We start from the raw sequence: 27,311 nt of genomic DNA, 5'->3' as shown, positions 1-27,311 counted from the left end.
ATCCCTATTTGCAGATGACATGATCATATACATAGAAAACCCTAAAGACTACACCATAAAATTACTAGAATAAATGAATTCAGTAAAGTGGCAAGATACAAAATCAACACACAAAAATCAGTAGCATTCCTATATGCCAATAATGAAATATCTGAAGAAAGTAATTCTATTCACAACAGCTACCAAAAAAATGATATATCTAGGAGTTAATTTAACTAAGGAGGTGAAAGACCTCTACAATGAAAACTATAAAACACTGGTGAAAGAAACAGAAGAAGACACAAATGGGAAGATATCCCCTGCTCATGGGTTGGAAGAATTAATAGCACCAAAATGCCATATTACCCAAAGCAATCTACAGATTCACTTCAATCCCTATCAAAATACCAATGACATTCTTCAAAGAAATAGAAAAAAAAATCTTAAAATTTATATGGGCCCCATATAGTTAAAGCAATGTTGAACAAAAAGAAGAGTTGGAGGCATCATACTACTTGACTTCAAAATATACTATAAAGCTATAGTACCCAAAACAGCATGGTTGGTACTGGCATCAAAACGATTGACCAATGGAATACAATTGAGAGCCCAGAAATAAACTCATGCATCTGCAGCCAACTGATTTTTGACAAACATGCCAAAAATATTCACTGGGGAGAAGACAGCCTCTTCAATAAATGCTGACAGGAAAACTGGATATCCACATGCAAAAGATATAATCTAGACCCCTATGCCTCACCATACACAAAAAAACCAACTCAAAATAGATTAAAGACCTAAATTTAAGACTCAAAACTATGAAACTACTAGAAGAAAACACAGGGGAAATGCTACACAAAATGCGAGTGGGCAGCACTTTTTTGAATGAGGCTACAAAAGGCACAGGCGACTAAAGCAGAAATAGACAAATGGGACTACATCAAAATAAAAAGCTTCCTAACAGCAAAGGACACAATTAACAAAGTGAAGATACAACCTACGGATTGGGAGAAAGTGTTTGCAAAGTACACATCAGATAAGGGGGTCATATCCAGAATATATGAGGAACTCAAACAACTCATCAGCAAAGAATCAAGTAAACTGACTAAAAAATGGGCAAAGGACCGGAATATACACATGGCCAACAGGCAGATGAAAAAATGCTCAGCATCACTACTCATCAGGGAAATGCAAATTAAAACCACAAAATATCAGCTGTCCCCAGTTAGAATGGCTATTACCAAAAAGACAAAAAATAACAAATGGTGATGATGTGGAGAAAAGGGGACTCTCTTACATTGTTGGTGGGAATGCAAACTGTTACAGCCATTGTGGAAAACAGTATGGAGGTTCCTCAGAGATCTAAAAATTTTACTGCCTTAAGATGCAGCAATCCCACTACTGGGTATATACCCAAAGGAAATGAAATCAATATATCGAAGAGACACCTGCACTATTCACAATAGCCAAGAGATGGAATCAACCTAAATGCCCATCAATAGACGAATGGATTAAAAAACTGTGGTATATGTACACAATGTAATACTATGCAGCCGTTAAAAAAAAATGAAATCCTGTCATTTGCATCAACATGGATAGAACTGGAGGCCACTGTGTTAAGTGAAGTAAGCCAGGCACAGAAAGACAAATACCGCATGATCTCACTCATATGTGGAAGCTAAAATTTAAAGACCAGGAGAGTAGGGGGTTGGGGGTGAGATGAAGTGGTTGATTAACGGATACAAAACTATGCTATCTACACTAAGTAAATCTTCGTGCAGTATAGGCAAGAATAGAAACAACACAGTATACCCCACAAATAAGTACAAATAAATGTTAAAAAGAAAAAGAACAAGTTGTCAGTGGTCAGACTAATACGAAGCCTCATAAATTTCGTGAGGCGAAGTCTATCCAATACCCAGACTTCCCCCTTTCCTCTGTATTAGGGTTTCTCATTGTTGACACTACTGACATTCTGGGCTGTACAATTCTTTGCTGTGGGCTTTGTAGGATGTTTACCAGGATCTCTGGCCTCTGCCCACCAGATACCAGTTGTGACAATGAAAAATGTCTCCAGATGTTCAAAGTCCCCTGGGGAGCAAAATCAACCTTGGTGAGAGCCACTAAGGTCCCTAAGGAGAGGCTTAAGGGGAGGGCCCTTTGGTCCTCCCATAATCTCTATCAGCACTTTCTCTGCCATCCAAGTACACACACAATGTGCTGGCTGTACAAACACAGATTTGAGACGGTCCCCCAGGCCCACTTTCCAGCAAGATTGCTGGGGCCCCTTCTAGGTGGAGCCTCTGTCCTTGGGCATAACAGAGCCAAGGAGGGAGGGCCAGCCTGAGGGCCCCTCTGAACTCACATCCTACAGAAAATAACAATCCTCGACAGCAGAGAGACCCTTTATTTAAGTGGCCGGCCCCAGGCATAACCCAGCAGGAAGCATCCGGGCCCTCCTGCCTCCAGCCATTCCTTCTTCACTGTTTTGCAGGTGCATGTGTGGGGTGGGGGTAGGAGCCATATTTAGGCCTCCGTAATCTCCCTCAGCCAAGGAAAGGGAAAATAGCAGGTTTGCTATGCAAATGCAGGAGTGGGATGGCCGCATGGTCCATCTTTGAACCCAAAGCCTCTTCTAAACTAAAATCCCAGAGCGGTTGCTGCTCACAGACACTCCTCTTCCTATGCTACACTCTGGTGACTCAGCTTGACCAAGCACCCAGCTTTGGTTTCCACTCCCCCAAAATGGGAAAAGCAGTTTCTCCCTTCATCCTCCAGGACAAATCATTCCTTCAAGGCAAACCGTGAAGAGGGAGGTAACTTATTAATTCATTTAAACTAAAGAGTCAATGAGAGAAAGCCCTGCTTAACTCAGGAGGATTTACTCTTTAAAATCAGAGTTTCTGTTCACTGTCAAAGGAATGAAGCACTGACGACAGAATTGCATTAGAGAACTCAACATACTTCCAAGCCCAAAGCACTTCTGATAATACCAATCCAGGCAGTGGACAGACCATAATTAGTTGCCCGTACTTCCCTCTCAGAACAATTTTAAGCCTGGAACAAAAGCTGACTCTCTCTCCCTCTCTCATACCATGTGACCAGCTCTTAGGATCCAGTAGAAAGCCAGGTTCTTGTAGGACTTGACAAAAGCGGATGTTTCAGAAGATTCCGGGTTGCTGTACAGGGCCTTCCACTTAAGCTTATTGAATTCGGGCAGTTCTGGCCATTTCAGTTTCCGCAGCCAAGCTTCCTGACCTGAGGAGAGGGGCACAGAGAAGGGCCCAGCATTAATGGCTGGGTAGAGTAGAGAAAAAAAAAAATCTAGGTCCTATAACTTAGTGCTTTCCAAACTGTCATATGCATAAAACTCACCCAGGTTATTGTTAAAATACAGACTCTGATTTCAGTAGGCCTGGGTGGGGCCTAAGCCTCTGCAAGCTCCCAGCGATACCTAGGAGGACTGCAGGAGACCCACCAGCTATGAAGCCTGCCTATCACTGCCTGTGATTCTCCCTCTGCCATCTGCTCTTCAGGAAGGGAAGCAGGGACCTTTGGAGGCTGACGCTGTCAGGAGCAGAGAAGTCTCAGGAATGAGGAGATGGTTAGGAGGATCACCTGGGCAGTTCATGGAAGAAGTGTAGCAGCTTTTCCAAATGTCTTTAGTGTCCTGGCTTACAAATCCAAACTACGCAATCCTGCCAACTTCAAGAGGCACACTACCCCAGACCTCGTGCCTCAACTTGCCTGTCGGTTCTGAGAACCCATCTCTGAGCCTCTACCCGGCCCTACTGAAGTCAGAAGTGAGCATGTGGTAGTGGGCGGCAGGGCAGTACTCAGGGTTCCACATGACCAATTCCCTGGGTCCTCAGGACTAGAGAGTTGTTAGGGTTTAGTTTTAATCCACTTGGCAGTGCTTAACATCTACTGTGACATTGCACAAAAATGAGGTTTTCCCTCAATTAAATAGTGCATTTGTCCAATAGCCAGGAAAATGTCTTTTTTAAAATTTTTGCAGTGGGGGCAGGTGTTGTTCTCTTTCTTAATCATACATGAAGGCCTCAAAACTGGAAGGACCCGGGCTTCTCTGAGAGGTCATGGCTGTGTGCAGCTCTCCCTCTTTGAAAAGTCAGGGTCAGGGGTGGATGGATGTAACAGGAAATGGCCTTCCTCTTGGTATTTCAATGTTACCACCACCAAGACAGATGTGTCTGAGGTCAGTTCCCTTCCAGCTCAACCCATGAAACTGCCTCCACATGTCCCTCAGAGGTGGTTCCTACCCATGGTGTCCACGATGAGATCAAGCTGTCCATTATAGACAGTCACATTGACCCCGGCATTCAGCAGTTCATCCACAATGCTGATGACTGGCTTCATGAAGTCCTTCTCCATGTTAACGAAGACGCTGGTAGCCTGGCCTGCACATAGGGAAGGAGAAAGAGGTAGCAGCTTGGAACCTGCCAGAATAAGAGGCACCTTTCAGCCCAGAGCATCCTGGGCTGCAGAACCTGAAAGTAACCACTGTGCAGCAACTAGCAAAGACTGAATGTACAGATGCTTCGCAAACAGGGCCCAATGTGTCCAGAAATCCGTGCCCTGAGCTGGCCAGGTAGAAGGGAAGTCGATGTGGTCCGTGCAATCTAGAGCTTGCAATGACAGCAGATGCTGTTTTTGATGAGGAACTGAGACCTGGAGAAAGCTGTTGCCCAAGGAAACAGGGAGGCAGTGGCCCAGAAAATCCTGTTCAGACTGGTCTGCTCGGGGAATAAATTGTGCTTTGGGCCAATGTTAGTAGTCCTTTTGTGCTGAGTAACACCAGGGCCACATTTCAAGTTCTGAACAAGTAGGGCTAGTTTACCATAAGCCAAATCAGACTTAAACCAGTTCATTTCAGGAAAGTCAAGCAGGTAACAAGCCCCAGGCAAGAGAGGAGCTGGTCAGCAGAGCATTGCTGGTGGTTTTCTGCTCACCAGCAGAGGCATAATACTGAACAACCACAATAACAGCAGTAGCCATTGTGGACTTGCCAGTCACTGTGCTAAGTAAGCATTTCACAAGGGACATCCCATCTCTTCTTCATCATTACCCTAAGAGATAAGGAGAAGTAACCTGTACAACAGTTAAAGAAAATGAGGGGCTGGCTAGTTAGCTCAGTTGGTTAGAGCTCAGCCTCATAACACCAAGGTCACAGATTTGGATCCCTGTACCAGCCAGCCACAAAAAAAAAAAAAAAAAAAAAAAAAGAAAGAAAGAAAATGAGGCTCAGAGAGCCTAAGGAACATGCCCAGAGTGAAATAGCTAGTCAGAGTAGCAAGCTGAGATTTGAACTCAGGCCTGGCTGACTCTAAGTATGCTTCACTACAAATTGGAACTCAAGACCCTGGGGGTGTTGGCCAACGACAGTCTGTCCTTTCTGAACTATACACAGACAGATCTGGAGCCAAAGAGAGTTTTCTCTAGCAAACATCTGCAAAATCTGATAATCACCTTACCCATCCATCCACACTGGGCAGGGAGGGTACCTCTACCCAGAGAAGCACGGACTGGAAAATACCATCGTAAAGATAAAATGAGGAGGTGAGCTGAACAGATGTGCTCTCAAGGGCTTGGCTTATACCTGGCCTCCTGTGACTCCTCCCATCTCTCAGTGCCATGATAGCTCCCCATAGGTATACCCACCCCTTGCAGCTTCTGACACCATTTTCTATCTTTTTATTTGATCTCATTAATTTTTTTCATTTCTATAAAATTCTAAGGCGTGAGGGGAAATGAAGATACCAGTTTAGGATGAGCCCTCTGGTGACTGCAGGTTGGGATAGCGTGACCCATCTCCCTGAGGAACCCAAGAGCAGAGTCAAATCTTAGCCTCTCAGCAGCTGCCAATTGGTCACCCTAGAATGAAACATCCTAACCCCATAGCTTTGGGGTATCTTGGACACACATTAAAACCATCCTCAGCTTGGACTGTTTTCTCTCCAGAAACCTGGGAGTCCTGCTTGCTCAAGGCCTCCCTATAGGACTAAGTAGGAACTTATCCAAAATTTCTACCTGGCCCTGTCTCTAAGGACCCCAGTAGTTCTTCACTATGGCCTTCAGAACAGAATGTGGTAGATCCTAGACCACATTCAGCATCAGGATGCTTTGGGAGGCTAAGAAGAGAGAGATGGTCAAAACCTGTCCAAGCACATGGGCATGTCTGATATCTGCAAAGCACCCTTGGCTGGGGAAATCTCACCTGCAACCAACTGTGGCCTTGGACATGGCTTTTTAAATCTTTTTTATTATAGAAAAGTTTAAACTGATACAAAAGAGAAGAGTACGGGGTACTTCAAAAGGTTCATTTTTTATCTTAATTCTATTTTTCCACAGACTTTCTGAAGTGCCCTCATAGAAATAATGATCCCCGTGTACCCACATCAGGCTTCAACGATTATGGATTCAATGAATCATGTGTATTTCTCTCCCCATCTACTTCCCTACCAACCTCTTATTTTAAACTGATTTTGGTGGTCATGTACTGTCTCTCATCTGTGTGCTCATCTGTGAAATGTGGACAGTAATATTCTTTTACCTGCAACAAACCATCACCACCAACAAAACCCACTCTACAAATTAAGGCCTCTGAATGTAGAGGCCCCAACTCCTCTTCAACCCCAACTCCACAAACAGCACTTCATTAGGTCATATAAATACCTCCCCAGGAGTAATCCTCAGGAATAATTTTGAGCTTCTTCCTGATGGGACCGTTCATGAGCTGACTTAAGGAGTCTCCATGGAGGTATCTCACGTGGCGTTCACAAAGACGAACTAAAACCAAACTAGTAGATGGTGAGTCAAAGGACAGGAAATGAGACCAAAGGGATATCTTTTCCAAGCTGTTGGGGATGCTGTGCAGTAAGAGGGAGGGTTTCAGCTGGAAAAGGAAAAGTGTCACCTTGATTCACCCCAGAAGGAGGAAGACAGTCAGAAACAGGATGAAAGTGGAGAGGCTTTATTAATATTGATTGCTGCATTCTATGCAGTTTGGGGCATTTGCGATTACCCAGAAGGGTACAAAAAATCATCTGAGAAGTGGAATCTAGGGGTATATGCCTCTTAAGAGGGAGGATGCAGACATTCTGCATCGGAATTGAAGCGGGATCAGCTGAAAGACAACTAAATTCAGCCTTTAAGGGAACTGACATTGTATTTGATGTACAGAAGTTGGTTTCCAAACTTCAAAAACATTATGCTAAGTGATAGAAGCCAGATGCAAAAGACTGACTATTGTACGATTCCATTTATATAAAATGCTCAGACAAAGCAAATCTAGAGACAGAAAACAGATTTGTGGTTGCCTGGGGATGGGAGTGGAAATGGGAACTGACTGCAAACGGACACATGGGATCTTTATGGGGTGACGGAAATGTTCTAAAACTGGATTGTGGTGATGACTGTGAATATACTAAATATACTCTGTGAATATACTAAAAACCACTAATTATATACTTCAAATGGGTGAATTTTCTGGTACATAAATTATGTGTTAATAAAGGTTTTTTAAAAATGGGTTTCTTCTTGCAGGGAGGCTGAGGCAGGGTCTGACAAGTTCAAGGTTCACTCACCAAGGTGGTTCTGTGTGAATTCCAGGCTCGACTCCATTGCAGGCAAGGGAGTGCTTTTAGTTAAGATGTTATAGAAGTTCACCCCATCTGTGTTCTGAAATATAAAAGTATACTTGGCTGTTTTCTTTATTTTTCCATCACCAAAGTTGCAAAACAAAAAGGTGCATGGCTTTCCATCTTATCTAAGGAGAGCTTTAACTTTGTAAATTTGCTCGGACCATAAAGAAATGCAGCTCTGAAGGCTCAGAAACCTGCTGGAAGCGGTGAGCAGCTCCTGTGAGCAGAGCTCAGACACTGTAGGAGAAACCAAAGGCCCGTGTGTTAACCGACAGGGAGAACAGAGCTACTGAAGGACCACACACCTGATCCTCAGCCAGTGCGTTCTTCCCTTCTGGCTCATTGGAGTCAGAATGTTGCTTAGCAAGGATTCAAATAAGGGAATATGTTGTCTCCGAACTACATACTCATCTCTGCAAGACACACTCTTTCTCTTAGAATCCATCCATTCAATCAACGACAACCAAGCCTTACAGGGGCTGGGTGGCTTTCTGACCCAGGGCCACTACGTCACTGCTTAGACCCATCAGAGTTATCATTTAACATGCAATCATTTCCAGATTTGTGGGGAGACTGAGGTTAGACCCCAATCCTGACAACTCCAACAATGGGCCCTGTTCCCATCAGAAAAAGCCAAGTGGGCTGGCCCCTGATTTACCTTTTCAATGACTGTTTCTGCTTTCCCCCAGAGCTGCGTGGCCTCCTTGTAGAACCCCTTATTTACAGCATCCAGGACTTGCTCTGCAACCTCAAACACCTCTGCCAGACCACTGTCATCGAGAAGAGACTGGAATGCAAAAAAGAACAAAAAGACCCACTTGACAGGTAACATCCACCTGGTATGGCTGCAGGTAGGGATGGACAGGAGAGAAAGTGGGAGGAAGGAGAAAGGGAGCTCATGTATGAAAGTGTATTGTTACAAGTCACATATTTATTTGATGGAATAAATACAGCAAAATGTTAACTGAATCCGGATGGTGGGGATGTGGGTGTTCACCGTGTTCTCTCAGCTTTTCTGCATATTTGAAATTTTTTATAATAAAAAGATAGGGAATTAAAAAATTGTGCTTCATATACATGGAAAAATGAAGTATGCTGATTTTCTTTAAATTTGTCCTGGAGGCCAGCTATTGCTTAGGGTCTCCAATTTGATATGGACTAATAGTTCCTGAGGAGCAATGTCAACCACATAGGCAAACTCCTTCCTTCAGACAGAGCCAGAAGTAGTCATTGGGACAGCTGACCATGGAGGGTGCACAGGTAAGGACCCCCCTACTTACCATGCTGTACAGGTAAGGTCCCCAGGAGAGCACCGAATCTAAAGAAAACCACATATGTACAAATTTATTGCATCATGGCTCTGTCTTCCCAAAGATAAACCTAACTGGCTTCCCTCTGAAGCAGAAAGAGATGGAAGCAAGAAACCTGGTGGCTTTGGGTTTGAAGGCTCCTCCACTCACCAGTAACCCGTGTGGGACATGGGCTGACGTCTCAGTGGCTGCAAGGGGGATGAGGGTGTGGGGGCCTTTCTGCTGACTCTGGGGACTAGTGGCACGTTAATTTGGCCTGACACTGGCTTGGCAGGTGAGTCATTGCCAGTGATGGCACCCCACAGGCAGGCTGTGGGTGTGTAGGTGGAGGCTCTTATCTGCAGACTTCTAGACTTTCTGACAGCTTAAAATATTTCCCCGCCTTCACATTTCTGCTCTGCATCCTGTTTGCTCCTCCAGCGTGGAGACACTAGTTTCTGCCAAGGAGCTAATTAAGGAAAAAGACTAATGAGTTAGTAATTCAAGTGTCTGTGGCTAGCCTGCCAATTGATTTACTTCTATTCCACAAACATATTGAGAATTTGCTAAAGGTCTGAAGGCACCAAAGAGCTTGAAAAGACATAAACATGAGTAACAGAATGCCTGCCCTCAATGAGGATAGTCAGGCTTGGTTTAGACGAGGTCATAACTTCCATATCACTAGGTAGGACAAGTGCCATTGAGAGACATGTCAACAGAGAATCAATTTATAAAACACATTTGAGTATGTTACACCTTTGCTGAAAAGCCTCTAAAGGCTCCCTCAGGCCAAGCACCTCAAAGCACATTTTAGGGACTGACTGGTTAGCTCAGTTGCTTAAAGGGTTCTGCTGATAACACCAAGGTCAAGGGTCAATCGCTGTACCAGCCAGCCACCAAAACCCCCCCAAAAAACAGAAAACAGAAAACCCCCCAAAAGTCTCAGTTCTATAGGATTTTAATCTACGTATTAGAAGAAAAAATGATTCTTTGATTAAATACCTTTGGGGTTATGCAAAATATAACCCATTTCTTTACTGCAGGACTTTTCAGAGCCTTTAATGTGCCTGTGAACCTTGAGGAGGTGATTAGCACTTCCGAAACTTTTACAGGGCCCTTTGTATAGCATCTCATTGGACTGGTATTCTTCAGAGTCCATCCTGAGAAATGCAGGAATACCAGGTCCTCCATGAACTCGCTATCACTCACCTCTCCAGCTTAACCTTCAAACCTATGTCTTAGTTTCTTGACATGCAGAATTGTTTGCAATTTTCCAGTGCATCCCATTCCCTCCTTGATCTAGACTTTCTGGCACTGACCAATTTTGTCTGTAAAGGGACAGACAGTAAATAATTGTGGCTCTGCAGACCAGCTGGTCTCTGTTGCAACCACTCAACTCTGTACTTCCAGCCTCCAAATAGCCATAGGCAATATGTAAATGAACAGGTGTGGCTGTGTTCCAATAAAAAACTTATTTACCAAAGCAGGCAGCAGGACAGACTTGACCCATGGCCCATGACTTTGTCAACCTCAAATGTAGACCTTCACTGTCCAATAGAACTTTCTGCGATGAGAGAAATGTTCTATTATCTGTGTGATCCAAAATGGTAGCCAATTGGGCCGGCCCATGGCTCACTCAGGAGAGTGCGGTGCTGATAACACCAAGGCCACGGGTTCGGATCCTACATAGGGATGGCCAGTTCGCTCACTGGCTGAGCGTGGTGCTGACAACACCAAGCCAAGGATTGAGATCCCCTTACCGGTCATCTTTAAAAAAAAAAAAAAAAAAAAAAAACCCAAAATAGTAGCCAATAACCACGTGTCTATTGAGCACTCAAAATGTGGATAGTGCGTGCTCACTTCAGCAACACATATACTAAAATTGGAACGATACAGAGAAGATAAGCATGGTCCCTGCGCAAGGATGACATGCAAATTTGTGAAGCGTTGCATATTTAAAAAAAAAAAAAAGAAATGTGGATAGTGCTATTGAGAAACTGCAATTTTAATTTCATTTGATTTTAACTAATTTAAATTTACATAGTCATGTGTGGCTAGTGTCTACCACACTGTAACAGCCACATGGCGCTAGTGAAGGTGCAAATCGGACCATCTTGAAGACTAGGAGCATATCTGTGTCTTTGCTAGCAACTAGCATGGTACCTATGACCTCACAAGCAAGTAACAATTGTTCATAAAAAGTAACAGCATTTTTCCCTCAAAAAAGGAATGCTTCTGGGATGGAGGGATGATATGTAAAGTGGATCTGGAAGGTTGGATTATAATCTGGACAGGAAAGTTCAGAAGGTGAAATCGATCATGCCAAGGAGAAAGTAATTCTGGGCAGAATGAATAGCACCTGCAAAACCATGAGGCTAAACTTACTGATCTTACAGAGGTAGTGTAGCATAGTGGTTAAGGGCATGGATTCCAGTACCTGCTACCTGGGTTTGAATCCCAGCTCTATCACTTTAGCTGTGTGACTCTAGGAAAGTTGCTTAACCTCTCTGAGTCTCAGTTTCACCATTTATAAAATTAGGATAATAATAGAATCCATACCATGGAGTTGTTACAAGGATTAAATGAAGTTACCCCGTGTGAAGTGTTGTTTCATGCTATTGTGAAACTGTGATGAGACCCCATCAGGAAGTGTGAGGGCCAGTGCTGTAATTTTAAGTTATAAATAACTCTTATCTGCTCTCTTAACAGGGATGCTTAGTTATGAAACTATAAATGTCTGAGTTGCAAAACCTGATGATAACCTCATTTGGCCATCAACATGAGCAACAGAGCAACATCTGACAAGAAACCTGCTGGACTGTCAGGCCACTGATCAAGGCATCTGTGATTTCACGATGTCCTACGAGGTCCATCCAGGAAGGAAAAACAAACAGCAACCATCCTCTTCACGCTCACTCAGTTTTATGCTATTTCAGTCCCACCCTGGAGATGCCAAACATGAGGGCAAGAAATAACCATTCCAAGTATCATCAAACTATCCTGAATTCATTAGGGACATGGCTCTGTAATAAGTCACATCCCTATCTTTTAGGGGGAAAGCATTACCTTTTACAAACTATTATTCTTAAAAATTGAGCCATAATCACACCCACAAATCACAAATGTACCTTTAGAAGAGTTTTGGTAAATGCATACACCCATGTAACCACCACCCTGATCAAGATACAGAGCACTGACAGCCTAGAAAGTTCACTCATGTCCCTTTTCAGCTCATTCCCTCTCTCATCCAGAGGCAACCTCTGTTCTGATCTTTAACTCCACAGTTTCATTTTGCCTGTGAAAAGTCACCTTTTTGTTAGATTAGAACAGTAGTTCTCAGCCAGGCACGATTTTGTCCCCTGGTGACAATGTCTGGAGACACTTTTGGTTGCCACACTATAGTGGTGCTACTAGCATCTTGTGAGTAGAGGCCACGTATGCTGCTAAAATATCCGACAATACACAGGACAGTCCCCCACAACAAAGAATTATATGACCCAAAATGTCAAAAGTGCTGAGGTTGAGGAACCCCATGTTAGAGTTAACCAGATCAAGATGACTATTTCAGATGCCTGAAGCCACACCCTGGATGTCTGCAATGTAAACAACCCTTATCTATGCTTCCAACAAGGATGCTCAGTTATGAAACTGCAAACCTCTGAGTTGCAAGACCTGATGATAACCTTGTTTCCCCATCAACATGAGCAACAGATGGGAATTTCACCCCAAATGCTCATGCCAGCATCACGGTGGTGGAGGTGGAGAGGACAAGGTGACAAAACAGATTCACCCTCGTACTAAGTCACACAGACCTGGGTTTGAATCCTTACTAGGCCACTCAGTCTGTGTCAGAGGCATATTTCTTCACTTCTTGGAGTCTTTAGAATGTCTACAACTGTAAAATTAGTTTCTTTTGTTGTGAGAATCAAATAGGAGAACTCAGTTGAGCCCTTAGTGGCCCATGTAGGCGCTATAAATGAGTTCTCATCCCCCAACTTCTTAGATGCACCTGTGACAAACACTTTCTGTGCTGACTTCTCCAAGGACCCAGAAAATTCTGCTGCCTTGTTCTTTAATCTGGACAACACAGCCCATAGTCCCAGGACAGGGTGGGGGAAAGGGAAGTAAATAAACGCCTGTGAACTCCGTACTTACCAATGGGGGAGATCCAGGAATCACCCAAAGCAACCCCAGCAAAGTTGCATTTGACGGTCCCTTGCTGAATGGCCTGAAAGACGAGTGAAGAAACATCCTTGTCAGGGGACCCCGGGGGCTTCCATCCCCTCATCATCAGAGGGAGGGAGCCAGGCCTTGATATGCTGCCTTTCCTGAGCACAGAAAACTTCTGCCCATCCTTTTCCAACAGTCCCCAGGTATCAAAAGACTACATACAGATCCAAGAGCAAGGACAACTCTTTTCTGCTGCCATGTGCAAAACAAGTAGAAGTGTTTAAGCCTCTTTCTACCTCCATCACAGGGTGTTGGCAGGATGTGTGTGGGGTCTGGTGCAGCCCTTGTGTTCTTTAGGAGGGACAATGCCACCCCTGCCCCTGAGGTCTGTGATTTCTCACAAGGTGCTCAGGGGCTCCTTGGGTACATTCACCACTGCCAAGCAGCAGTCACTGAAGGGCTGGGAGGCCTCCTCAGGAGGTCCTCGAGGTTGGAATGGATGGATTAGGACCAGAAGCTCATACCTCTCTGCTCCTACTCATTTTAAAAGTAATACATCTGTCCAGTAGCAGAAAGCTGGAAACAATTTAAACATTTATCAATAAGATGAGCTAAATGAATTATGGTTATTTCCACGGTACACAATGCAACTTAAAAAACAAAGGAGGAGGCTCTTTATGGGCTGATATGAAAAGATCTCCAGGGTATATTGTTAAATTTTTTAAAAAGAGATATAAAATAGTGTGTAGTGTATACTATCATTTGTATAAAAATGGGAAAAAAAGAATACTTATGAATTAGCTCACACAGGCATATAACATCTCTGCAAAGATACAGAGGAAACTAACAACAGAGGGAGAAGGACGGGGCAAGAGGGAGAATTTTTACAATATACTTTGTGCATTTTTTAAAATTGTGAATTATGTGATTGCGCAAGCTATTCAGAGATCTAAAGCAAGAAAACAATGAACATCCTGACTTTGAACAATAAGAGAAATAATTATGCATATATCTGGCTTTTCCAGAAGGAACTTATTGCACAGTAACTTAAATAGTGCCAGGTGCTGAGGGAAGTTCCACTTTGAGCAGAATGCCAGCTGATAGATGTGAACACAAGGACAGGAGGATAAAACTGAAATTCTGAACCTCCTAATGAAATTAGTGATTTAGGTGAAAATTACAAATCAATGATAAAACCATTAGGTGAAAGGTGGATGAGGAACTGGACCTCCACAGAGTGTTAAAATAATACCACTCACATAACTTTCTGTCTCAAGGGAGGCCATAAGAGTTCAAGGGAGGGATCACACTATGTGTCTTTTGGTTTGATTCAAAACAGGTGCACAACATCACCTATGACAGAGGCTGGCAATTTTTTCTATAAAGGGCCAGATGTCAAATATTTTAGGCTTTGTAAACCAAATGGTCTATGTTGCAATCTCTCAACTCCACCATTGTGGTGCTAATGCAGCCACAGCCAATATGTAAACAAATGAGCATTCTAATAAAACTTCATTTATGGACATTGAAATTCGAGTTTCATATAACTTTCATGTGTCATGAAATTACCCTTCTTTTGATGCTCTCCATCCTCAACTGTTTAAAAAGGTAAAAACCATTCTTAGCTCATGGGTGGTACAAAAACAGGTGGCAGGCTGCATTTTACCTATAGACCATAGTTTGTTGAAAACTCACCTATAACATACAGTGTTCTAGTCATAACATTTACCATCAAGCCTTCAGATATAACTTCCAGTGTTGTAGGAAATAAAGTGAATAGAGGAATAGGCTAAATAACACCATGAAAAAGCAACCAGGCAAATCCAGAAAACAAGACATTCTGTAACACAAACGGTCTGGTCTCTTCCACAAATCATGGTCATAAAAAAGGGGACTGAGTTGCATGAAAAGAGACCTTATGACCTCACAGCCTGATGCAATTCATGGATCGGGACTGAGTATTGGCTTGAACAAACCAGTTATAAAGGACCTATTGGGATCAATGTAAGAAGTCTGAATATTCAAGATCAAAATCTACTGAAATAGAAAGGTGAGGACTATTGATTGAAGAAAGCAGGCTGAAGACAGGATGTATACTATGATGTCATTTGGTTAAAAAATTATTTATAAATGTGCAGAAAAATACTTAGAAAGGTATACATTAAGGTGTTAACAGTGGTGACCTCTATCTGGTGGGAAGGTGAAATTTCATTGGTGCCTGTTCTATTTTCCAGTTTTCTGAAATGTACATATACTGCTTCTATAAAAGGTTCTTTTTTTAAAAGAAATCAATAAATCTTAAAAAAAAAAAGAACTTATACAAGATCACTGTACAAAATTGAAACACAGGAGGACACAGGAGAGAGTGGGAAACTCTTTTACTTTGCCCCCTTTTACTGTCATTACTCCCCAGTTAACATTTTGTGTTCTTCTAACACTTTCTTTGCCTTCACAAGCACACACCCGAACACACATTTACAAACAAGTTATCTCATCTTGTGCTACAACTTGCCTACAACTTAATACCCAAAGGACAACCTTCCATACCAGTACATACAGATCTCTCTATTCTTTACGACGGCTGCAAAGTGCTTCCATTATGGAAGGATGCGTCTACTTTAAGTAATCCTCCAATGATAGCGACTGAGCTGTTTTCAGTTTACGGACATTATAAACAGCGGTGAATATACGTCCTCTGACACATACATATGTGTAAGTATTCCCATAGGACAGATGCTTGGAAGTGAAATTATTGAGTCAAAGGGCACATACATTTGAAAAGTGGATAGATATTGCAAAATTGCCCTTTTAAAATGATTTGCCAATTTCCATCCCCACCAAAAGTGCATGAGAGCAGTTATTTTCCTGACTTCTTACCAAAACGGGGTGTTATCAATCTTTGAAATATTGGCAAATCTCATGGACTTGGCTTATTAATAAAAGTTGAAGAGTTTTCATATGTCCACAGGCTGTTTGTGTTTTTTCTATAAATTAGCTTGTCCACGTTCTTTGCCCATTTTTCTAGTAGGATATTGTGTTTTTTAATTTTTTTATTGATACGAACACCTTTTTCTATTATAGATTTGTATATGTGTGTATTTGTCTATATGTATATATTTGCATATACATATAATCTCTTTCTGGATTCTTTATCCTGTTGCATTTAATCTATATGTCTGTGGCTATATCAGAACCACATTCTTTTACTCACTGTAGCTTTATAGCTTGCTCAGCACCTAGTAGGGCAACCTTCTCTGTTCTTTTTAAAACTTTTCAGTTATCATTACAGACTTAACCTTACTCTCCATGTACAAGGCCCTATTCAAAGTTATGTTCAAACAGGTGAGTATAAAAAAGTAACAATCAGTTTTCTATCCCAACCCATAACAACAAAACCATTTTCTCGGTTACCTTATAAAGTTCTAGACCAATGCCAGCAGCCATTTTTCCTCCGTAGGACTCTGAGAAAATGTAGAATGGAACTGTCTAGCAAGAAAAGGAATTTACAAAGAATTAAATATCCTCATTGCCTTTTAATTCACACAAATTAATTTCAAATTTCTATTGCATGTAATTGCCAGAAAAAACAAACTTGCTTTTGTCTTCCCCCCCCCTATGTGATTATTATGCCTGACTAGAATACTGACTCCAGGGTCATTCTTTGAAGCCAAAAATGTCTTTACAAATGATAGAAACAAAAGTCCACAACCCAATCTTGGGTGTAAAAAGGTTTTCTCTCATATCAGCTGGGCATTGAACGCTGGGAAAAGTTTACATTTATCCTTTTTTGTTAAGTTGGCAGCTGGCTGGTAAAGGGATCCAGACCCTTGATCTTGGTGTTATCAGTGCCACACTCTAACCAAGTGAGCTACCCAGCCAGCCCCCGCATTTATTCTGATGTAGTGCTGCTACTGCTAGCCCTTTACTTAGCTGTTCCTGAGTCTTTGCTTACCTGGAATTCTTTGTGGCAATCGAAGAAGGTCTTCAGGAGAACCATCATGTCTGAAGACACTGTAGCAAGGTCCTTGGCATAGGCACCACTCTGGTTCACGTAACTGAACCCACTGCCTACAGGATTATCCACAAATAGGAGACTGGCAGCCTGCAGCTATATGCCACAGAGGAAACCCAAATGTTGCAATCAGTCAGTTGGTTACCAATTTTCTTTTAATCATCTTGTACGAGCTCAGCAAAAACTACACATGTGAGGATATCAGTGTGGTAATGATGTCCTGCGGCTCAGAGGGATTTTTAAAAAATAAGGGTTGGGAACACAGACTGCAGCAAAGAAAGGCAAAATTTTTTTTAAAAAAGGAAAGGGCTGGCTCTGGTTAGCTCACTTAGAGTGTGATACTGCTAACACCAAGGTCAAGGGTTTGAATCCCCATACCAGCCAGCACCACTCACCGCACACCCCCAAAAAAAAGGAGGCAAGAAGGAAAGATTAACATATACATGGGGATCAAAGAATTGAAGCTACTGCCATGTACACAACACAAATGTACTAAATGTAATACACTAGTGCAGATGGAACCCTGCAGTGTCACTCCGTGCAATGAGTCCGAGCAGTGAGAGGACACTCAAGGTGTGAATATAACATGTCAGCTTCTTAGAGATTAATCAAATTTCCACTTGGGCCTGGCTTTCCTGTATACTGCAAAAACAGGTGTTTATTCTAATACCTTTTCCAAAGAGGTGGAGAGTATAAAATTTTACATCTGAAAGGATCCTTAGCAATGACAGTCCAGACATATCTTTTACTGACCAGGAAATTAAAGCCCTGCAAAGGTCACAAAGTTGGATAAGTAAAGGCAGCACCAGGACTAGGACCTGGGGCTCCTCACCCCTCATTCAGTCTCTGCCTCAGTCATATTGCCCTTTTAGCTCTGGGGTGTTTAGGGACAAGCCATTGGGTTGCTCTGCTACTGCTACTAGAAGTGATATTTCAGTTGGAACCAAGTATGGAACGTTCCAGGCCAAGAAAGCAGCATATGCAAAGACGCTGAGGCAAGAGTAAGTAAAATGCACTTATGAAAGAACAGATAGGTGAGCTCCTGGTGAGAGAGGAAGGCTGGAGGAGCCTTGAGGAAAGTGGGGAACATTCACAGCAGCAGGTGTCACTGGGAGAGGCGCAGAGCAGAGGCACAGAGCCAAGGACAGCTGTAAGCCCTGAGGGAAGCCAGCAATTGTGTAACTCCAGCCTGCCACCAGTGCGGTTTTGCCCGTCAGTGTGTGGCAGCCTGAGAGAAGGGGTGGATGGGTAGACAGTGGGACTGGCCCAAGGGTGGGCTTGGCAAGGCTGTAAAGGGAGCCAGGGGGTGAGGGGCTGACCAGAGGGGCTAGGAAAAAAAGTGACGCTAAGAATGGGGTAGGGGTGGGAGGTGTGGAGACAGAGAACCAGAGAGACATCAAAAGGGGAGGAGACACCGAACTTGAAGTCTTGATATTGTTAAGACACAGGTAGGAGAGTAGGGAGAAGAGGATTGGAAATCACAGTCAGAGGGTGGGGCCCTGGAGTCTGAGACTACAGAGATGGCCAACATGTGAGTAATGACAGGGACCCGGGTGTCTGCTAGAGTAGGTTTCTGAAGGCAGGTGGAGAGAAAGGTCACCAGGTTGGAGAAGGCAAGAGAGATTAGTGTGGGATAAACTGTCCCAAGAAATGGGAGAAGCTGGGCTACAGAGGAAGCCCTTGGACAAGTGCCCTGGCCCTCAGGACACAAAAGAGAGAGAAAAGGCATGACAGGGTGGATTGCTAACCCCACCCAGAGTTAGGCAGGGCTGGGCGGGGCCCAGCATCTGACAGGCCACAGGGCAGGTTCAGTTAGGGCCTGTCCTCACTGTACCCAGGTGGTTTTTCGTGGTTTGAGATCACTGTCAAGGGGCCCAATTTCCTCAAAGTTTCCAAATCCAGTGCTGGAACCTCCTGGACCACCCTGTGGACAAGAAAAGAAATAAACATAATACAGAGAAAATTTGAGCCAAATCTCAGTCATTACAATGGATGACCACATTCACTGTAAAGGATTTATAATTCAGGAATGGCTGGGTCGACCTGCCCAAAAGACAATCTCTGCAGTGAACCAGGGGCTTCTGCACTAACTGAACTTCCCTGGTAACTACTGAGTCTTGCTCTTCGAAAGGAATGCAGCTGGGCTAAGAGGCTGTCGAGGGAACTTTCCTACCTCCTGATTCTCTGAGCTGGCGCCTTCACCTGCTGTGGGACTCATGGGCTTTCAGCATTGGAAGCGCCTTCAAGAACATCTCATCTAACCTCTCTCATTTCAGAGAGGAGCAGGGATATGGCTGGCCATGGGCCACACAACCATTCAGGTCTCTGCCAGGACCAGACCCTAGGCCTTGCAACTCGCCAGCCCCCACTCTCTCTTCAGGGTCCCTGTGGGTTGATAAGGGATGCAGACAGGGGCAGTTTACCGAGCTGATTCTCTGAACATAATGTAGGAAATGCAGAAATCCCAGGGCAGGGAGCACTTGTGGCCAGCTAGGGGCAAGGGACAGGCGGGATTCTGAATTGAAGCTTGGTGCTGGCCCCCCCAAACTGAAAGAGGGCTCCAAAGGGCTCAGAGGGGAAGGGGAAAAAACTAAAGGGCGAGATGGGGTGGGTTGGGTGGACTTTTGGGGGGGCCTTTGGAAGATGGTCAGGGGAAAGGGTGGTACTTTTCTGGACAAAATCTAGGAGCCAGCTGAGCCGGGGAGACTGTGAGGACAGCATTGTCAGCTGAGGCTAGGGGACAAGCCCCGGGCCTATAATAAAGGGATACGGCCACTCTGTGCATGAGCAGATGGGCAGGAAAGGGAGATGTGACAAATGAAAGAGAATAGCTCAGTCAAAACAAAACCCAAGGCAATCTGTTTAGGGAGATCTGAATAAAAAAAAAAAAAAAAGACAAAGTCAGGTCAGGGCCAGGAGTAACTAGACAACTGCAAGAGGGCCCCAATAGGGAAAGACTTTATAACACTAATGGTTTGAACCTGCACCAACCTAACTGTGACAAAACTGGAAGGCTATAACTCCCTCTGATTATATGCACTTTGTATCTTAAGATTCCCTAACACAGTGGTAAAAAGTTCACAGACCAGATGGAGATGTCCATCACAGTACTGTTTATAAGAACAACAACAAGGGTGCAACTCAAGTGTCCCCCAGAGGGAAGGGGTTAGTAAATCACCGCCCATCAACAGGATGGAATGCTGCACTGCCATTTAGAATCATGAACTGTGAAAAACTATGCAGTGATGTGGAAAAATGCTTATAATGCAATACACAATATATTAAAACCACGTAGATATGCTCAAATGAAAGCTGGATCCCTTTTTCCTAAGAGGACTTATTGGGATAGGGCAGGATCAAAGCGAAAGCTGGGAATCCTAGAGATTTGGTCATTGTGGGAGAAATCCCATTTCTCTGCCTGCTGTGGTGCTCCCTCCAAATACTTCCCCCCACCCCATGGTAAGATGCTGGCTGGAGGATTGTTGTGCTCTATTTGAACATATCCTATTGCAAAATCTTTATTTGTCTAGAACTTTGGGATGGGGTGCTACCATGGCCCAGGGCTATCCAGTGACTGAAGTACAGTAAATGTGTCAGTGGGTCAAATGAAATGTTTAAATGACTTGAAAGTATACCTAAAATAGCTTGCTACTCTGCTCAAATGATGTGACCTCAATTCTCAAAGACGGCCCCAGAGAAGTCAGTGTACACGTCCTCAGCAGCATGCTAAAACAGATCTCCTTTTAATCTAAATGACTTATTTCTTCCTTAAGCATAATCTTTTTTCTTCTCCCTTGGGCCTCTGCGGGAATGGAGAACAGCAATAATAACGTGCCTTCAGCTGACAATCTTCAAATAGCATCTCAGATCAAAGGGTTAGTCTAACCAAAAGGTCACAAACTGGATGGCCTCCAGGGACCAAGCAGAGGCTATGGAGCAGAACAACTTAGATGGGAGCAGGGGCCTCTCTTGCAGGAGCTCTGGCCTTCTCTGAATGGGAACCACCATCATTCAGCTTTGGGGACAGTGAGTTCAGGCTCCAAGCTGCTAGATCTCCTGATTTTTGGAAACAGGAAGAAAATGTCCTGATTTTAAAATGTTGGCAACTAATTCAATTCAAATAACAATTCCAGTCTGCAGTCAACCAAAAGGACAGTTTGCAACTTCTGAAATTCAGTGTTTTTCAAATTGATTTCCTGAGTACCCAGAAAGGGTCCCTGGGGTAGCCTGGGACATGGGAGGCCCTGTCCCAGCCTCAGCACTTCTGCTTTTCTCTGCTTTGGTTCCTATGTGTCAACTGACACTGGGGGTGAAAAAAAGTTCTGCTGGTTAATAAAAAGTTTGAAAACCACAGAAATTCCCCAGATTAGAAAACCAAGGCCCAGAAAAGGGAAGTATCTTGCCACTGCTGTAAGTGGCAGCACAATGGCAAGGAGAACCTATGTCTCCTGGCCAGCACGCCTGGGCTTGTCCATGACCTGGTTATCCTGAGGTGGTCAGAGCTTCCTGGGCTGGCACAGATGGGTTCTTTTTCTGAGGCATTTTCCTATCTGCATCCTCGGACTGAGTGAGCCTCACCTCTAGGCCTTGGAGGAGGCCCATGTGATAATCCTAAGTGAGAAAGCCTCGTCCCTGAAAACTGCTCATCTTCACTCTATCACCATAAAATCTGCATTGACTGGCCTGGGAGGCTGCTTAGAAACACTGGTATTTTTGGAGGAAGTCTCATTTGCATCCCATGGAGGTGAGTCCCTGGGTGCCCTACTTACTGAAGCAACCTGGAGCCCAGCTGGGCCATGCCCACATTTTCCAGAGGCTGAAGCAAGGGCATGTTCCCCAACCCCTCCCAAGAGATTGTTCTTCTGGGTGGGCATGGGTCACTTTTGGACAAATATTTCAGGAATTCCAGGAAGGATTCCTCTGCTGGCCTCTAAACACCATCCAACCAATTCCCCACCTTCAATCCCACAGTCAGAGCTCAAAGTTAAAATGTAAACACACTTAGGGAGAAAGGGAGGGCTTAACATTCACACTAAGATACAGAAGGCTGGTAGCAGTCCTTTCAAAAGATCAGCTTTTCTAGGGGCCAGAAGTTAGGGTCCATGAGAGGCTTGTGGGGAGAGGGAGAAGATACGAGGGTCAGGGTACCTCAGTCTTTGCTTTGGAACCTTTCAAAACACTTTCTATGAGTAGGAAGTCAAATGCATCATTGGGAGCTTTCAGCAAGGGTTCCTGCAACTGTCTGGACTCAATATAAAAATATCCTGGCAAACGACTAAAACCCGCTCACCCTCTGATTTAGCTTCTTTGGTTGTACCATTGCCACAGCCTGCTCAGAAGGATGCCAACCCCCCAGGCCTGGCTGCTGGACCAAATTAGTGCTTCACTGCTGAGCTATGAACCCTGATGAGCAAACAAAGTGGTAATTTGGAGAGACCTGGCTTCACCCTCAGGCCAGGCAGGGAAGCCTCTTTACCTGAAGCCACATGACCAGGGGCAGTTCTGAGAAGTTCTTGCATGGGTTGGTGGCATAGTAGAGCCACCAGAACATGTGGGCATCCTTGCGGACAGTCACGTAATCCCATACTTCCTTGCCCTCCTCTGTGGGCCAGTCGATGACAGCTCCTGAAACAGAAGCTCAATTTCATTTTCCTGAAGAATGTCTAATGTCCAGGTAAATTCCAAGTCTGGTAGAGATGGCCATGACAGAGTAGAGATGATTTATTTTATATTTTAGGCAATTTACTCACTTCAGTATATTTTGAGGATAAAAAAAAGAACCTTGGCTATGAAAAAAGAAACCAAACTTAATAATAGCAAAGGAGGCTGGGGCTTTCCCTCTTTCTTCTACACCTTTCTGTAACTGGATTTTTAATAATAACCATGAAACACTTATAATTCTGCAAAAACAAGAGATGCTTATATTTTGAGGGAAAAAAAGAAAAATTTAAAATTCAATACACTGGGTTTTGTTTTGTTTTGTTTTGTTTTAAGATGATTGGTAAAGGGATCTTAATGCTCTTCCAAATGAACTAACCAGCCATCCCGATATAGGGATCTGAACCTGTGGCCTTGGTGTTATCAGCACCACACTCTCCCAAGCAAGCCACGGGCTGGCCCTATATACCCTGGTTTTTATATTGCATTTAACACATGATTTAAAAAGTATCACAAATTCGCTGGCCCCAGACAAAAATAAATCTGGTCTGACCAGGTCAGCTACACTGTAGTGCCTTGGGGGATCTGGAATAAGTCAGTAGTCACCTGCACATGTCCTGGAAAACTATCAATAAGACCATCTTTACTTAGAAGCAGATATGATGGCACCATAAAGTCATAAAATAACCTAGAATGCTTCTTGTAACCCTTACCCTAGATCCCTACACATAGTATATAACCTAGTAACATCCCATCATGTATAGAAAAACTGATGTAATAATAAGGCAGGGCTAGGACTGTCCTCTCTCTCCTTTGATTCTTTCGCCTTCTTGTGATTATAGAATGCTGAGCTCTGCTGGCCCTCTTTGCAGCGCATTTCTCAGGGCGACCCGACCTATGCGCTTCCCTGATTGTAACAGTCATACTGGCTGTGTAAGTCCTATGCTTTACATGTTTGGCCTTAGTTTCTTTTAGGTTGACACTATTCAATACACATTATGGGGGCAACTGTGATTTATTTATTTATTTTTAGAGGAAAAAAATAGAAATTTAGGACCTTTCAACACTATTTAAAAAAAAACAAAATGCTGGCCAGTTAGCTCAGTTGGTTAGAGCACAGTGTTATAACACCAAGGTCTGAGGTTTTGGATCTGCCTAAAACAAACAGACAAACAAAAAGTCACATGCTATAAACCAAACTAAGTTCCAAGTGGATCAAGTATTTAAATTTTAAAATTTAAATATTAAAAATAATACAGAAATACCGTTGAATATTTTTCTGACTTTTGGATGGAGAAAGGATTTAAACAAACCCCAGAAACTGTAAGGAAAAATATCAAGAGGTGAGGTGAGGACAGAAACTTGTTAAAATTCTATACAACAAAATTTCTGCACATCAGAAATAAAAACGCAGACAGCACGGAAAGATGTGTATCAAATATGAAAAAGGGTGATTTTCCTTACTCATGTAGATCAACTTTTTAAAACAATTGGGGGAGACAGGTATCTATACGTAGATATCCTTTAACCCCCACACCCAACTCCAATTTTCCTTAGTTAACTTTTAGCATCTGCAACATATGTATCAGAAAAGAGTAAGTGAAATATATTTTCCATGTCACTTTTTGCTAAAGTAACAACTTCTAAGATACAGCATCTTTCTTTCTCAAAAACCCCTCTGTGGGTAAAAACAAAGCTGGTGTTAAAAGATGATAGGAGGAATCTCGTTGGTGACTGCAGTTTTCTGCTCTGTACATTCTCCTTTCTCACATTTCAAGTCTTTTGGCAAGTAGGAGAGGTCCTCAAAAAGTGCATGGAAAGGTTTGTATTATCTTTCAGTTCTATTTTTCCACGAACTTTTTGAAGTGCTCTAGCAAGATGTGGCTATAAGGTTCTACATACAAGTAATACAAGATTAACAGTCTCCTGGAAAATGACAATTAAGACTGGGGTCTCTTGAGAATAACGATAAGGCTCTGGCCTCCTGTGACCTAACCCCTGGCAGTGGCCACTGTTAAAATTTGGAGGGCAACATATTTTATAAACAACATTTCCCAGACACAAGCTGAAGGGTCAGAAGATCCCCATTTTCCAAAAGGGAAAACAAGAACTGTTAAGCAAGTTGCTTAAGACCACAAGACAAGTTTGTGGCCTGTTCGAATTCTCAGTTCTTGATTCAGACCAGGAGACATTTTGCTGAATGAAGAATGAAAGTCAATTTGCAAGTCATCTTATTACACATAAAAGGGATCACTGTGGGGCGAGATGTTACCTTGTCCGTTCTTCTCAAGGAGAGAGAGAAACACCTTATTTCAATGAAATGGCCTACTCCCGATAGGATTTTTTTTTTTTTTTTTTTTTTTTTTTTTTTTTGGCTGCTGGCCGGTTCAGGAATCGAACCCTACCCTCTAACCAACTGAGCTAACCGGCTAGTCCTGGTAGGATTTTTAAAGTATTTATTTATTTTTTTTTAAAAGATGACCGGTAAGGGGATCTTAACCTTTGACTTGGTGTTGTCAGCACCACGCTCTCCCAAGTGAGCTAACCGGCCATCCATATATGGGAACCGAACCTGTAGCCTTAGTGTTATCAGCACCACACTCTCCCAAGTGAGCCACAGGCCGGCCCTAAAGGATCTTTTTGACCACGTTTCAGCTCAAAATCAAAAGACCTTATGACCTCATATAGCAGCCAATCACAGCAGGAAAAGGGGGGTGGCCTTAAGATCGTGGAAACCTCATTGATCAGCAGTTTCCCCAAATCATACACTCTTGCACAAACGTTTCTCCCTAGGCGTAGGAAAGAAAGAAAACACCAGACCACTCGAGCCAGAAAAGGGTAGAAAGAACACTCTAAATTAAAAAATAAGAGTGCGATTTAAGAGCAACATAATTACTCAAGGTTAAGAATCAGGAAAAAAAAGATTTGCTTTGAAAAGCACAAACCCATTAACGAACTCTCATCCCTAGAGTCAAAGGAGGCACCGGCCGCTGGTGCGACTTCTGCACGAACCTACCCGCGCTCAGGCCCAGCAGCAGCAGCAGCGGCGGGAGCCACCGCCGGACGGGACAGCTCCGCGGCGCCAGCTCCATGACGAACACTGCGCGGCAGCTTCAGCCACAGACTGGACCCGGCGCTCCGCCACGTGACGGCAGCGGGCGGAGCGGGGCCGGGGCGGGGGCGGGACCTGGGTGGTAGGGGCGGGGCCTGATCGGTCCAGGCGGCTGGCAGAGCCCCGCGCGCCCTCTGCTGGCCAGGGGTGGGCCAGGCAGGACCCTTGCACTCGCCCTCTGGGGTTCTGTCTGCCTGGCCCAGTCTTTCCTTGCCATTTAGGGAGGTGGTTGCTGGGACAAGGCGTTCACTGCATCTATTTGACTCAGGTTGTGCGACCAGATTGAGAGACTGCAAGGGAATAACCACAGTCTTTCCTGCCCCGCGCATCTCTTCCTTTCCCAACAAAAGGCCTGGCATTTCAAAAACTGCTCCATCTGCCCCAAATCGGATTAAGTCTGAACCAGTTGGTCATTGAAAACTGCGGGATTCCGTTTGCAGAGCTGTGTTTTAAAAATTATTCTTCTCTTAAAATTACAAATATTACGCTTACCAGCCAGCTGAAAAAAAAATAAGTAAACGAAATAAAATAAAACTACGTACGTTATGAACATTTTGGAAGTGCAAAAAAATTTTTAGATCATACGTAATCATTGTTGGCATTTGGGATTTTTTTTTCAGTCCTTTACTTCATCTTTTAAAACACAGTAGTAAACATTTTTACCGTTTTTTTCTCTAGCGTTGTCCTATGTTGTTACATGATCTTCACAATAGTCATTTAATTTATTTATGTATTTACTTAGGTGGCCGTCAACAGTCATTTTAAAGAGGGAATTGGAGTTTGAGAAGGGGAAGGAAGAAAGTTGTATGGCAGAGACGTTTTCGTGTGTGTGTCTGTCTCTGTGTCTGACAGTCATTTTTATTTTAGGGGGTATCGAATAACTCAGCTCACAGAGCTAGGAAACAAGATACAGCAGGGGCTGTATGAGGGTCACGTTACTTCTGTTACTCTATTACAAAGTACACATGACAAAAACAAATGAACAAACAAGAAAACCAACCGGCCACACACATACAACAAAACAAGAAATGCGGCAACAACTCCCTTTTTCCTCCTCCCCTCCCTGCTCCCTTCACTCCTGTCCCTCATAAATCGACAGAGTTTTTTTGTTTTTTGTTTTTTTAAAAAAGATGACCGGTAAGGGGATCTTAACCCTTGATTTGGTGTTGTCAGCACCACGCTGTCCAAGTGAGCTAACCAGCCATCACTATATGGGATCTGAACCCGTGGCCTTGGTGTTATCAGCACCACACTCTCCCCAGTGAGCCACAGGCCGGCCCTCGACAGAGGTTTTTACTCGGCAGGTTTGTGGTATGGCAGAGCCCTGACCCCACTCTGCTGGTGAGGGGAGAGGTCACTCACCCAGAACTGGGGAAGCAAAAGAAATTTGCTTCCAGCTCCTTTCATGACTTATCATGGGGTTGTCCCGA

At 43.6% G+C, this 27,311-nt stretch overlaps 1 protein-coding gene and 1 non-coding gene across 2 annotated transcripts in view; one reads left to right on the top strand and one right to left on the bottom strand.

Moving 5' to 3' along the window:
• Positions 1-25,879, bottom strand: part of SCPEP1 (serine carboxypeptidase 1) — a 32,917-nt gene extending 7,038 nt beyond the window's left edge. Inside the window, exons 1-12 of the mRNA XM_063112070.1 lie at positions 25,786-25,879; positions 22,588-22,736; positions 18,946-19,035; positions 17,052-17,207; positions 16,511-16,585; positions 13,085-13,157; positions 8,921-8,958; positions 8,299-8,427; positions 7,584-7,677; positions 6,673-6,786; positions 4,260-4,397; positions 3,074-3,237 (exon numbers count right to left, since the gene is read on the bottom strand). Of these exons, the coding sequence (XP_062968140.1) occupies positions 3,074-3,237; positions 4,260-4,397; positions 6,673-6,786; positions 7,584-7,677; positions 8,299-8,427; positions 8,921-8,958; positions 13,085-13,157; positions 16,511-16,585; positions 17,052-17,207; positions 18,946-19,035; positions 22,588-22,736; positions 25,786-25,861 (1,296 nt within the window). The 5' untranslated portion in view covers positions 25,862-25,879. The remainder of the gene's footprint in view (positions 1-3,073; positions 3,238-4,259; positions 4,398-6,672; positions 6,787-7,583; positions 7,678-8,298; positions 8,428-8,920; positions 8,959-13,084; positions 13,158-16,510; positions 16,586-17,051; positions 17,208-18,945; positions 19,036-22,587; positions 22,737-25,785) is intronic.
• Positions 10,782-10,888, top strand: LOC134389771 (U6 spliceosomal RNA). The gene has a single exon (XR_010024747.1). It is a non-coding gene; the product is annotated as a U6 spliceosomal RNA (small nuclear RNA).
• Positions 25,880-27,311: the final 1,432 nt, after the last annotated feature.

The sequence above is a fragment of the Cynocephalus volans genome, chromosome 10, assembly GCF_027409185.1.
Source record: "Cynocephalus volans isolate mCynVol1 chromosome 10, mCynVol1.pri, whole genome shotgun sequence".
Classification (NCBI taxonomy): domain Eukaryota; kingdom Metazoa; phylum Chordata; class Mammalia; order Dermoptera; family Cynocephalidae; genus Cynocephalus; species Cynocephalus volans.
Note: the sequence above shows the minus strand (reverse complement) of the source record. Positions and strands in the feature narration are given on the sequence as shown.